At 48.0% G+C, this 10,935-nt stretch overlaps 7 protein-coding genes across 7 annotated transcripts; 4 read left to right on the top strand and 3 right to left on the bottom strand.

Annotated features, from left to right (window-relative positions):
* Nucleotides 1-1,896: 1,896 nt before the first annotated feature.
* MIND_00323500 (Amidase domain-containing protein) lies at nt 1,897-4,044 on the top strand (the record flags this gene model as incomplete). Its single annotated transcript, XM_037360092.1, has 10 exons — nt 1,897-2,163; nt 2,222-2,322; nt 2,448-2,562; nt 2,608-2,700; nt 2,750-3,266; nt 3,316-3,341; nt 3,394-3,641; nt 3,686-3,834; nt 3,883-3,961; nt 4,008-4,044. The coding sequence occupies 10 exons, from the start codon at nt 1,897-1,899 to the stop codon at nt 4,042-4,044; spliced, it is 1,632 nt and encodes a 543-aa protein (XP_037222977.1).
* Nucleotides 4,045-4,166: 122 nt separating this feature from the next.
* Nucleotides 4,167-5,326, bottom strand: MIND_00323400 (Mitochondrial carrier protein; the record flags this gene model as incomplete). Its single annotated transcript, XM_037360091.1, has 4 exons — nt 5,208-5,326; nt 4,974-5,156; nt 4,421-4,928; nt 4,167-4,370 (listed from the first exon to the last, which is right to left on the bottom strand). The coding sequence occupies exons 1-4, from the start codon at nt 5,273-5,275 to the stop codon at nt 4,167-4,169; spliced, it is 963 nt and encodes a 320-aa protein (XP_037222976.1). The 5' UTR covers nt 5,276-5,326.
* A 50-nt stretch (nt 5,327-5,376) lies between these two features.
* MIND_00323300 (uncharacterized protein) lies at nt 5,377-6,253 on the top strand (the record flags this gene model as incomplete). The annotated part of the gene is made up of 5 exons (XM_037360090.1): nt 5,377-5,584; nt 5,631-5,717; nt 5,762-5,825; nt 5,873-6,104; nt 6,155-6,253. 5 exons carry the CDS (start codon nt 5,377-5,379, stop codon nt 6,251-6,253), a joined length of 690 nt encoding a protein of 229 aa, XP_037222975.1.
* A 273-nt stretch (nt 6,254-6,526) lies between these two features.
* On the top strand, nt 6,527-7,972 carry MIND_00323200 (Phosphatases II; the record flags this gene model as incomplete). The annotated part of the gene is made up of 7 exons (XM_037360089.1): nt 6,527-6,603; nt 6,663-6,922; nt 6,978-7,031; nt 7,079-7,265; nt 7,321-7,610; nt 7,660-7,713; nt 7,761-7,972. The coding sequence occupies 7 exons, from the start codon at nt 6,527-6,529 to the stop codon at nt 7,970-7,972; spliced, it is 1,134 nt and encodes a 377-aa protein (XP_037222974.1).
* A 451-nt stretch (nt 7,973-8,423) lies between these two features.
* Nucleotides 8,424-9,155, bottom strand: MIND_00323100 (HD domain-containing protein; the record flags this gene model as incomplete). Its single annotated transcript, XM_037360088.1, has 6 exons — nt 8,424-8,476; nt 8,524-8,679; nt 8,729-8,814; nt 8,867-8,891; nt 8,940-9,096; nt 9,147-9,155. 6 exons carry the CDS (start codon nt 9,153-9,155, stop codon nt 8,424-8,426), a joined length of 486 nt encoding a protein of 161 aa, XP_037222973.1.
* A 210-nt stretch (nt 9,156-9,365) lies between these two features.
* On the bottom strand, nt 9,366-10,307 carry MIND_00323000 (HD domain-containing protein; the record flags this gene model as incomplete). The annotated part of the gene is made up of 8 exons (XM_037360087.1): nt 9,366-9,493; nt 9,540-9,569; nt 9,624-9,741; nt 9,787-9,845; nt 9,898-9,941; nt 9,996-10,067; nt 10,118-10,134; nt 10,182-10,307. 8 exons carry the CDS (start codon nt 10,305-10,307, stop codon nt 9,366-9,368), a joined length of 594 nt encoding a protein of 197 aa, XP_037222972.1.
* A 41-nt stretch (nt 10,308-10,348) lies between these two features.
* MIND_00322900 (Glutaredoxin) lies at nt 10,349-10,913 on the top strand (the record flags this gene model as incomplete). Its single annotated transcript, XM_037360086.1, has 4 exons — nt 10,349-10,375; nt 10,421-10,668; nt 10,721-10,791; nt 10,849-10,913. The coding sequence occupies 4 exons, from the start codon at nt 10,349-10,351 to the stop codon at nt 10,911-10,913; spliced, it is 411 nt and encodes a 136-aa protein (XP_037222971.1).
* Between the last annotated feature and the right edge of the window lie 22 nt (nt 10,914-10,935).

Raw genomic sequence — 10,935 nt, 5'->3', positions numbered from 1 at the left:
TGCAATTGCTCGTTGCCAGTAGCCTTGGTCACAGAATACACCAGAAAAAACCTGATGCAATAGTACATGCTGCAAACAGAATACCTGGATTTGATCGCATGGTTGTGTAACTACCCTGCACATTCCCAGCAACAGGATCTGTAATGGCAGCCTGTTGAAGGAGGTCCCATAATTTCCCTGGTGAGCCAAGGATATCAGATGTGCCATATGCTGTGAAGATAAAGATATAGAGGATAATACTGGTATGACATAAGCAAGACAGACATAAAATGAAGAAACACACAAGAGTATAGTAGTATGAAGAAAGTCACAAATAAATGCTTGATATTGTAAGTATAATGTGTCATATCAATCAAATAATATAACCTACTGGCTCGTAGCCCCCCAGCAATGACATAAATTGCAATACCAAGTGGGAGAAGGAAATTGCAGGCTTCAATTGACATTCCCGTAAGTGAATTAACAGCTATGACTGTTGAGCTGCATAATAACAAGGGACAATGAAGGACATACTTGCTGAAGCACCAAGAATAAGGGAGCCACAGACAATGTGGATACAGACCAATGCATACTGACAGAGAATTAAATGGGCATGGAAAGTGGACAAGAAGTCTGAATCACAAATGTGAATAAAAGATGAGTTGGCACACCAAAACGAGCTTTAACAATCTGCAGAAATGTTGTTGCACCATTGGCATTCATTTTAACTTTGGCGGCTATAACACTGCACAAAGATCATGTAAGGAACCCCTAAGGTTAGAACACAAACGAGAAAATGGCAATCTGAATAGTCCCACTGGGAAGTGATGAGAGATGAAACTGAGGTGACTATGAATGGACAAACCCCACACCATACCACCAAGCAGCACTGAGGCCAGATTGATAAGCTATAATATCAGACTGTTTCATTCAAATATCAAGAGTATTGAGCCACTCACTTGCAGTAGAGCTCTGGAGCAGTGTGGCACTCCATGTCCATGCTATCCAGATGAATAGAGAGTTGTGTGTACTTTGGAATCATACCACTGGTAATACCACAACAGATAAGGCCAGCTTTAACAGATCGACCAGCAGTCTTCAGATGCAAGTAAGCCATGATACTGAAGACAGGGAATACTCACTGCAAATTCACTTGCAGCATTTGGATTCATGCGAGTGAACTTCGCTTGTATCCAAGTTAACCCCACTGGGAAATTGTCAGTAGGATAACCGCTGAGTCAAAGTGAACAGGACCCATAATTATAGCAAACGCAATACCAAGACCAACCACAATTCCATATCCATGGCCTTGGCTATATCTGTTGAGCACCAGAGTATCAAAAGCTAAAGAGATGCACTTGAGCAGCCTGGTAAACTCTTTAGCTCCGATCTGTGCCATTGAGGGAAAGGTCAGTATGCTAGATAATCAATGCTCGGGCATTTTGTAGGCCAAGTCGCACTAAAATTAAAAGGAAGCATGTCTGCCGATAAGATTTTTTCCACCCGTTTCCAGTTCTCACTGAGAAAACTAAAGATAGTTCAATTGAGATAGACAGTCCAGCGAAACTACATACAGATGTCACCGTGACATCTGTGTTTGTTGACGCACAACTCAATCCGACTTTTCTGAAAACATGACGGAACCCCCGAAAAATCTAAATGATTTCCTCGCCGGTAAGATTCAAGTTGATGATTGAGATGTTTCACACTGGCACACACACATTGCACACACAGTTAAGGAGCTGGCATGGACTTCTTGAAATGTTGATGTCGCGGAGCCCCACTTCCGCGGCCTACACCAGGGAAGAGACTCTCACAGTCATAAATTAGGTGACACGTACTCGTCCTTATCTACAAGTGGCTGTCTATCCATATGCTCAAACCATATCTCTTCAACTGAGATAAACCGGACGCGATATGGCCTCTTGGCAAGACAAAGCTGCAGCAAAGCGTGCATCTCTTGCTACGCTAATTCCCAGCGACCTCAAACTCTCTGCGCTTCCAGGTTCCGCGACTCTTAACGTCACCCTCTTTCCTTTTGATTCAGTTCTTTCTCACCGAGATGTCGAAATTACGGAGACGGTGAATGTCAGTATCTTGTTGAAGAAAATCAGCGAAGGGGAATGGACAGCAACTGAAGTAGTCTCTGCGTACTATAAACGTGCCATTGTGGCTCACCAACTCGTATGCAACTGCTTCCCAACATTATCTGACAGTGTTGAAGATTTGACGTGAATTCTAGGTGAACTGTCTCACGGAAATTTTCATTGACCAGGCTCTTGCCCGAGCTAAAGAGCTCGATGATTACTTCCAAGCCACAGGCAAAACTATTGGACCTCTCCAGTCTGTTATTATCGTTTTCGTTGTTTGTCCCTTCCTAACAGCACTGTGATTCTAGTGGACGTGAGTTGGCCGCCGCATGAATTACAGTTGTCAGTCTGACCGACCATTCTATTAGTTCCCATTAGTCTGAAGGACCAGATCGACGTCAAGGGCGTCGAACTCACAATGGGATATGTTGGATGGATTGGCAACGTATCGAAGGAAAACTCAGTTTGCGCTCAATTACTTCTTGACCAAGGGGTTAGTCGTCTCCTCCCATGCTGAAAGTCTCGTTCAATATTTCAGGCTGTTCTTTATGTGCGAACTAATGTGCCTCAAGCATTGATGTTCGGCGAATCGGTCAACAATGTCTTCGGCACCACATCTAACCCCTTCAATGTACTAGATGATCTTTCCATCCTGCTTCCGGACATTGATGCCTTTCTAGCGCAATCTGACCTGCGGAGGCTCATCGGGTGGTGAAGGCGCCCTTATTGCTATGAAGGGCAGCCCACTCGGTGTCGGTTCGGACCTGGGTGGATCTATTCGAATTCCATCCGCTTTCCAAGGTCTCTATGGCCTGCGCCCATCATACAATCGTATTCCTTATTGCGGCTCAACAAACTCGATGGAAGGCCAGGAAGCTATCACCAGCGTTCTTGGTCCAATGACTTGTTCAGTGGACGGTTTGAAGGTCTTCATGCAGGCTATGGCTGATGCAAAGCCCTGGCTCTCGGACCCGGTTGCCTTACGGCTTCCTTGGAACGACGCTGCATATCTACTGGCAGATCACGGTGGTGACGGTGCTCGGCTCTGTTTTGCTCTTATGTGGGACGACGGCGTTTGTCGCCCCATGCCTCCATATATTCGTGCTCTCCGAGAAACTAAAGCTGCGCTGGAAGCTGCTGGGCACAAAGGCACGCGGTTTTCTCCCTCTCTTGTTAAACCTGTTTCTCATGTCCACAGTGATCGACTGGGTCCCATACGAAAGTGCCCAAGGGGGGAAACTCTTAGTTGGTCTCTTCAATGCCGATGGAGGGGTCGGTTTGCATTTCTTCTTCTCGGTTCTCTATAGCTCATGCAGCTATGTAGCACGACATCGCGCTCGCACGTGGTCTGTCTGGTGAACCTAAGCTAGGTTGGAGCACGGTCCTCGACTCTGAGCCGAAGCATCTATCGACCTATGAATATTGGCAACTCTGCCGCGAAAGGACTATCTTCATCAAGAAACATCTTGATCACTGGAACGACACAGTCTCGACTACTGGAACTGGCCGGCCAGTGGACGCGATCATCGCCCCTGCAAGCCCGTCTGCTCCCAGTCAACACAACACGCCTGGGTAGGTCATTCCCCGCTGCTGTTTGTGACTGACCACTTGTGAAGTTACATTTACTACACAGGATTCTGTAATCTGTGCGACTATAGCGCCGCTGTGTTCCCAGTCACCACCGTCGACCCAGCGATCGACGTTAAGCTGCCGGCCCACGAGTTTCGCTCTGTCAATGACCAGACCAACTACGAGAACTGCATGAGTCACCTTTTTTTTTACACGCAGCGTTCGTCTTAACAGCCTTTTTCAGATGAGCCTGAGACGTTCCGGAATGCCCCAATATCATTGCAATGCATCGGAAGGAAGAACGAAGAGGAGGCAGTTATTCGGTGCGTCACTTTCGTCGTGATTCTCTGATTTACTGACTCTTCCAAGGATGACTGAAATTGTTTCTGCTGCCCTTCAAGCATGATATTCTGTTTTCAATTAATTCCATTTTCCAAAGTAGTAATGGGGGAATGGGATTAATTACATGCAGTAAGCTAAACTACAACAAAATCTAATACATAGTACGGTAAGAATAGAGTAAAACTATCACTTTTTGTCCCAGCTAAGGATGAATTCGTATATTGAGTACATAATCGCCGCGTTTGGGACAACACGCATTAGGTGGGCGCTCAGACCACTGTACATTGACCTTGCGCCTTCCTCAGCGAGAACGAGGCGGAACGTTTGGACAAGGCCGGTGTATTTCATGACCCCGTCAACTTTGGGTTGCCGCAGCCTCGTTCGGATGACCTGTCAATCGGTTTCAGCCCCAAATCATCTCAAGTAACGCGTCAGCAAACCTCATGAGGATATGTTATTAGGGTTGCCACGCATTTGGCTGCCCCAGCGCCGCCCACCATTCCGAGCCATTCTAAATCGGTCCCAGCAGTTAAGCGCTTCAAGCGCTCATAGAGCACCCATTGGATGGTGCTTTCCGTAACACCAAGGTAACTCGCGCTAAGTCCCTTGTAGAAGCCCCGTATGCCCTCTTCATGTAGTATCGTTCGTATTGTTCCTAGACTGGCACCAATGGCCTTTCCTGTGCTTCGTGCGGCATCGGATTGTAGTTGTAGACGCGTTTTAACGACCCAAATTGGATTCGTGGCCGTTCCAGTTGCAATTCCAGCAGTCGCAGCAGCAGTTAGATGCACGAAAGTGTTCTCTTGGCCCTGGTTAAAGTTGTTGGCAATTATTTGTTTCCCGTTTCCGTATACGAAGAAGTTGATAGACCTCGCAGGCACTACGCCGACAAGGGTGGGTCCCAGACCTTTGAACAAGGCTCTTGGCGACTCTTCTCGATATATATCCCTGTTAAAGGTTAACTTAGGTATAGCTTGCACGTTGAAGACGCACCGAATAATATGGCCAGTTTCAATGAAGTTGTAAAATAAATTTGGTCGTGGAGCATAGGCAGCCGCCCCAGCCCCACTCACACCTGCCATGGAGACATTTTTTTCGCGAAATAGGCTGGATTGCAGTCTTGTCTTGACCACGTCAAAAGGACTAGTGACAATTGCCCCACACATTCCCCCCACACTTTGAGAAAGTTGGATTGGTTGGAAACCGGAGTACAGGCATTGTGCTCACCCTCCAGCCACGAAGTGTCGCCACGACTTGTCGGGAAAGAACGTTAGTTTCGTCGGAGCCTCTGCCATTACTTGGTCTAAACAGGTTTCGTTGGCCGGGGTAGTAGACGCGGGCAAATTTTGGCGTCACGGGACAAAACGTCACTTTCCATCTCTTTCCATATGCGACCATGTTCAATTTGGCAATCCTTAAAGACACAGTAGCAGTCCATCCCGCCGACTTTGGCACGCCGCAAGAGCTGGCAATCATGACCGAACTCAACAAAAAATACGCCAACCGTGTTCTCCATGATGTTGGTCTCTGCATTTGTGTCTTCGACCTCACAGAAGCTGGCGAAGGCAAGGTTCGGTATGGGGATGGTTTTCTGTGGTATAAAGGTGCGTGGCTTGTCTAATAAATGCGCTTTTCTTGATATCGAGCCAGTGGTTTTTCGGATGCTCGTATTTCGACCTTTCCAAACCGAAGTGCTATTGGCAAAAGTCATGTCTTCAGACCATAATGGTGTACGATGTGCGTTTCACCGCATTGGATTATATTCGCACTAATTGTTCTAGTATCTTTGGACTTTTTCGATGACATCTATGTTCCCATCCACTATCTACCTGTCCCAAATGCCTTGTTTGTGTCTCCAACCATTGTGTACAGATTTTCTTACACTTTATCAGCGATCCCAATGAACGCGCTCATTTCTGGCACGCCAGCGGTGATGCAGAGGCTAAACAAACCGAACTTCTCGACACCCCCGTGACAGAACGCATGTGGATTGACAAGGGCGAGATTGTCCGCGTAAGAGTTGAGGGTGATGAATTCTATGATGATGAACCTGGTCCGGTTAAGATGGCGGAAGGAGTTCAAGTCGTAAAAGAGGTCCAAACTCGTGCGCCATTCACGATATTCGTGCGTGCTACTTTTACCGTGCAGTTATGTTTCTCACCCTACTTTGACAGGCTTCTATGGCAGAGCAAGGACTAGGGCCAGTTTCTTGGTGGGCTACTGCCCAGCCTGAAGATGGCGAAGAGCAGGATGAGATCATGGAAGATGGATAGCCCCTGAACGGGGTATGAAATACTTTGCCTCCGCCCACCACCACCAACCCTCTTGGCAGCATCATCTCTATTCAATATCCTACTTGGTGGAGCTGGTCGGTCGCATGGACGTAGCCAAGATAGCTCTACATAGAGTCTTTCTGCTAGTTCAACTGTGACCTCACACCGCCATCATGCGCCAGACAATTATTTGACATTCGAGGCGTTCTTGATGCGTGTTCTGGGCGTGCATCTCTCTTACCTTCTCCCACCACTGTCTACCATCTCTTTGCAATGATTCTCTCCATGGAAGTCGCCAGCGGGATGGAGAGTTTTGACCCCATTATTGACGAACGTCTGTTCTTGGGCAAGTAAGCGCCAGCCAGCCCGGATCTAAACCAGCATACCACTTTACTCATCTCGTGTCAAGTCTCACTGCAGCGGAATCACCCCGAACCATGGCACGACTGGGCATAACCCACATTGTTTCTGTTTGCCCTGATCTTGTCCAAGCTGCCGCCCCGATAAATCACCTAGTTATTCCCATCGAAGACAACGACGAGTCCAACATACTGCAATACTTGACCAATACTTGCGCATTCATCCATGCCGCAATTCGCAGTGGTGGCAAGGTCTTTCTTCACTGTGTCATGGGTATTTCCCGAAGCGCAACTGTTGTTTGTGCCTATCGTACGCGACAACAACTATCTTCTCGTCTTCTCGTCCATTGTAACCCGTTTGCCAGTCATGTTTGCTCGCCGCATCAGCGCCGCGGGAGCCATCGAATTCCTTCGAAAGTGTAAGGTTGCTAATATGTTCATCTGTGACTGTGTTGATCTCAACCAGGTCGGCCTAAATCTCGTCCTAATTATAACTTCACCCGTCAGTTGCTCGTTTTCTCGGCTTGCGAGTATCAAGTCGCATCAAACAAAGCGCCTTATCGTCTCTGGTTGCAACGCCAGACTTTCGACATAGCAAATGGAATCCGTGTTGTCGACGCTATGCGCATAACCGACGGCTTGTTTCTCAGTTTGTGTGTTTGTTCAATCCTCTTCTACCATCCGTCAACGCTGATTCTTGCACTTGAGCAATTTGCCTTCGAGGCTCGAACAATCATCTATCCTATTGGACCATCTGGGAATCACCCACATCGTTTCTATTAACCCAGATCAAGTAACCAGCTCGCCGAACCCAGCCGCGCTTTGCTCAAGCCGTGTGCACAAACACTTTATTGCCCCGTACACATCCAAAGAGGCCCTTCTTTTATCTCTCCCTCTACTGTGCAAGTTTATCGAGACAGCACTACAATCCCCCTCCTCGCGCGTTATTTTGCACTCAATGGACGAAACACGCGCCGGTCTTGCCCTTTGCGCCTATGGTATATAGACTTTAGAGTCGACTGATCTTCAGCTAACATCATGTTATAGCAATGTTCTCGCTCAAAGTTGGGGCTCTAGAGGCCCTTGCTCTCCTACAGGATTGTGGGTCACGTTTGGCTCTCGCGTTTGTAATGCCAACGACTCCGTAGGTGTGCCATCCTTCGAAACTGAACCATCCTTCCTTCACCAGATCGAGCTTTTTGCTTCCTGCCAGCACATACCAACCTCTAGGCACCCTTTGGTACGGGCCTGGGTTTCAGGGAAGCCTCGTAGCGTTGTCGACGTCGGTACCGTCTCGACGCCTCCGAAATTCACAAAAACTCATCCACCCTTGATCCCATCAATGAGTGTTGGTGCTTGAACTCCGTTGGTGGTCTGCGACATTATACACGTGACTATTGGTTTGTGGTTCGTCTTCCTGGGTATACATGGCTGGGATTTCTGGGCTTTTTTTTTAGGGAAAAATGTAATTGTAGAAAGGAAATGGAAGACTTGAAGTCTAGCAACGGGAAGCGCCATGTTGCAAAGAGCGAGGCAGTGAGTGGTTTTGACTGGACGCAATGCGGAGATAGACAGATCCGCACAAGTTGTTGCCCGCCGTTGAAAATCTGACAACTGAATCGTCAGAGTGACAGAGAGTTCCTTCGACAATCCTTGATGGTAGTGCACACGAGGGTTTCCGTGTTTGTCGCGAAGGGATCGATTCAATTTCGGCGCTCAGAGGCATGATAACGCGGGAAACAAGATAAATTATCAGACTAGGAGGATGGCACGTTACAAACAGCGGCGAGGGCGTAGGCTGGGTGGCGCATTCAATATTTACCAAAGCTCTTTTCCTCGAGCTCGATCTCCCGAGAAACTTGAGCTGAAACGGGGTTTAGAAGCAGAGCAAAATGGAAAGAAACGACTTACTGAGATCACAAGGACCACACCAGCAGCTCGCACAGCAGTCCCCGCAACCCCCACCCTCAATTCCGTATCGTCCACGGACTTCACCTCTGTTGAGGCACTGGAGAATGCAACCAACTCCGAAGAAGGAGGTCAACAAACAATGAGCCCAGCAACTGCCTATATGGGAGTGAGATTTGGATGAGGGAGGGGCAGACAAAATACGCACCAGAGCAGCACGAGCCACCGTCTGGGTCTGGAGAGCCTTGGTTTTCGAGATGGCGCATTCTTTGCTTATTTTTACCGTGGACAACGCTTCAAAACACGGTTAATCGAGGAATCAGCGTTTCAGGGAGAGAGAATATACCATGGGCACCAGCAAGAGCAACAGCCTGAATACACTCAGCAAGTGGTAACCACAAGAAGAGAAAAGCACTTACAGGTGCCGAAGTCTCCGAAACAGTCGCAGAGACCGTGACTCCACTCACGTTGCCCGTTAGAGTTGAGAGGTTTGCCCAGGGCGTTGCGATTTCCGCCGCCGATTTTCATTCCCATGTTGCCCATAGGCTGCTGAGAGACATATGGTTGTTGGTGTTGCTTCATGGATTGTCAGCCACCATGGACAACCGCAGCAAATCGCTACGCACATAGGCCATGCTATTCGTCGAGAAAAACAAAATAGGGTTGAAGCGAAGGGAGGGGTAAGAAAGCTTTGGAAAAAGAAGGGAATAAAAGAGGCCGGCAGGTTCTTGGCATTGACTGATTTATAGGGCGAAACGCAATGTGATCCTTAACAGGAGGGCGATCAATCTCGGGCGGTGCGTTCAATATATTCACGACAGCAATAGCCGGACCATGAAGCAGCTCTATTTTAGAGTTCTTTCTTGCTCTAATGCCCGCGCCCATTCTTTCACTTCAGGGTGTTGGATATGTGGTACACTGCTATCGAAAAAGCTCTGCAATGAGACATTGTGAGCTTGTTCGTATTCAACCGCTGAGGGGACGCGTCAAATGTCGAGATTTAGACTGGTAATGTGTACCTTGCGCCGCCATCTCAAAGCGATCCAGGTCTGAAAGGGTTAATAAGTAACAAACACAAGAACGGAGATCTGAAGAGGATTAACCCTTAACAAAACGAGCCTCAGGCGTTTTGCGCTCCTCATACTCCTGCCAAAGCGTTTCGATTCGTTTGGCTGCTGGGCTGTCATGCAACATGTCGTGGACAATGTTGTGAATGGTTTCCTATCTGCCATGATCAGCTATAGTCGTCGCGCGAGCGAGACTTACGGCCTCTCTTCGCCGCTTTTCCGATGGTGGTATTGCCTCGCGAGGCGCTATGTCGCCTACTGTCTGACTTTTTAACGTCGCTAAGCAAGGAAAATATTCGATCTAACCCACCATGCGCCTCAGCGAGATCGTGCACCAAACACAGCATCACACATCTGCAGCCCGCTTCAGAACGGAAAAACCTACAGTAGTAGTGCTGCTGCGCTTACTTGGCTAGGTCAAGTTGCTGGTCTGACATGCACATCGCTAGGATACTCATTCGATACATATGGTCCGAAATGCTGTTTTCCTTTGTGAACGTTGCTTTTAGCTGCCACGGATGAGTTATTACCTTTCAGCATTGGGAATCTTTGTCTCTGATTATTCCAGCGACCGGAAGGGTAGCAGAAACACACGTTGTTGTCAACCCACCCAGTGCGTTTCTGGGTTTTGAGTTTTTCGAGGAGGTGGAAAAAGGCCAGGCGATCTTTGGCGCCGTCGCCAGTTGAAGCATATAATGGAGCAAATTCGCGTGAAGCCATACTAGTAGATCACGCGTCACGCGTCAGCAAATTGCTTGGAGATGTTCAGAACAGCCCTGCGCTCGACGGTATAACCCTTGCGATGTCTCTTAACAACCTCCAACCTCATATAGCTTCACCCTCAACTTCTCCGCCATGGAAGCCTTCGCTTCCTCTCAAATGAGGCGCGTTCAAGAATCCAAACGGCTGTATCTTCCACACCAGTGGTCCTATTCATGAAAGGCACACCTCAACATCCTCAGTGCGGGTTTTCTCGAGCAGCAATCCAGGTCTTGGGGCTACATCAGGTTCCTGTTGACCGACTAGCGACATATAACGTGTTGGAAGACGAGGAGTTGAGAAGTGGGATCAAGGAATTTTCGTGCGTGGCTCTTGCTGGCAGACTTGTCCCTAGTAGTGATCCTATTTCATAGGGACTGGCCGACAATTCCGCAATTGTACCTCAACGGCGAGTTTATTGGGGGTTGTGATATTCTATTATCTAGTGAGTGGGCTAGTAGGCTACAATGTTGCTATGGTAATAATACATTTTTTTTTCCAGTGCACCAGTCTGGAGAATTAGAAAAGTCGCTGCAACAGGCGGGCGTATACCTAGAAAGTGCATAATTAGAGCAAATATAGAGCATGG

The sequence above is a fragment of the Mycena indigotica genome (assembly GCF_014461135.1).
Source record: "Mycena indigotica strain 171206Taipei chromosome Unknown Mind.scaff0003, whole genome shotgun sequence".
Lineage (NCBI taxonomy): Eukaryota > Fungi > Basidiomycota > Agaricomycetes > Agaricales > Mycenaceae > Mycena > Mycena indigotica.
Note: the sequence above shows the minus strand (reverse complement) of the source record. Positions and strands in the feature narration are given on the sequence as shown.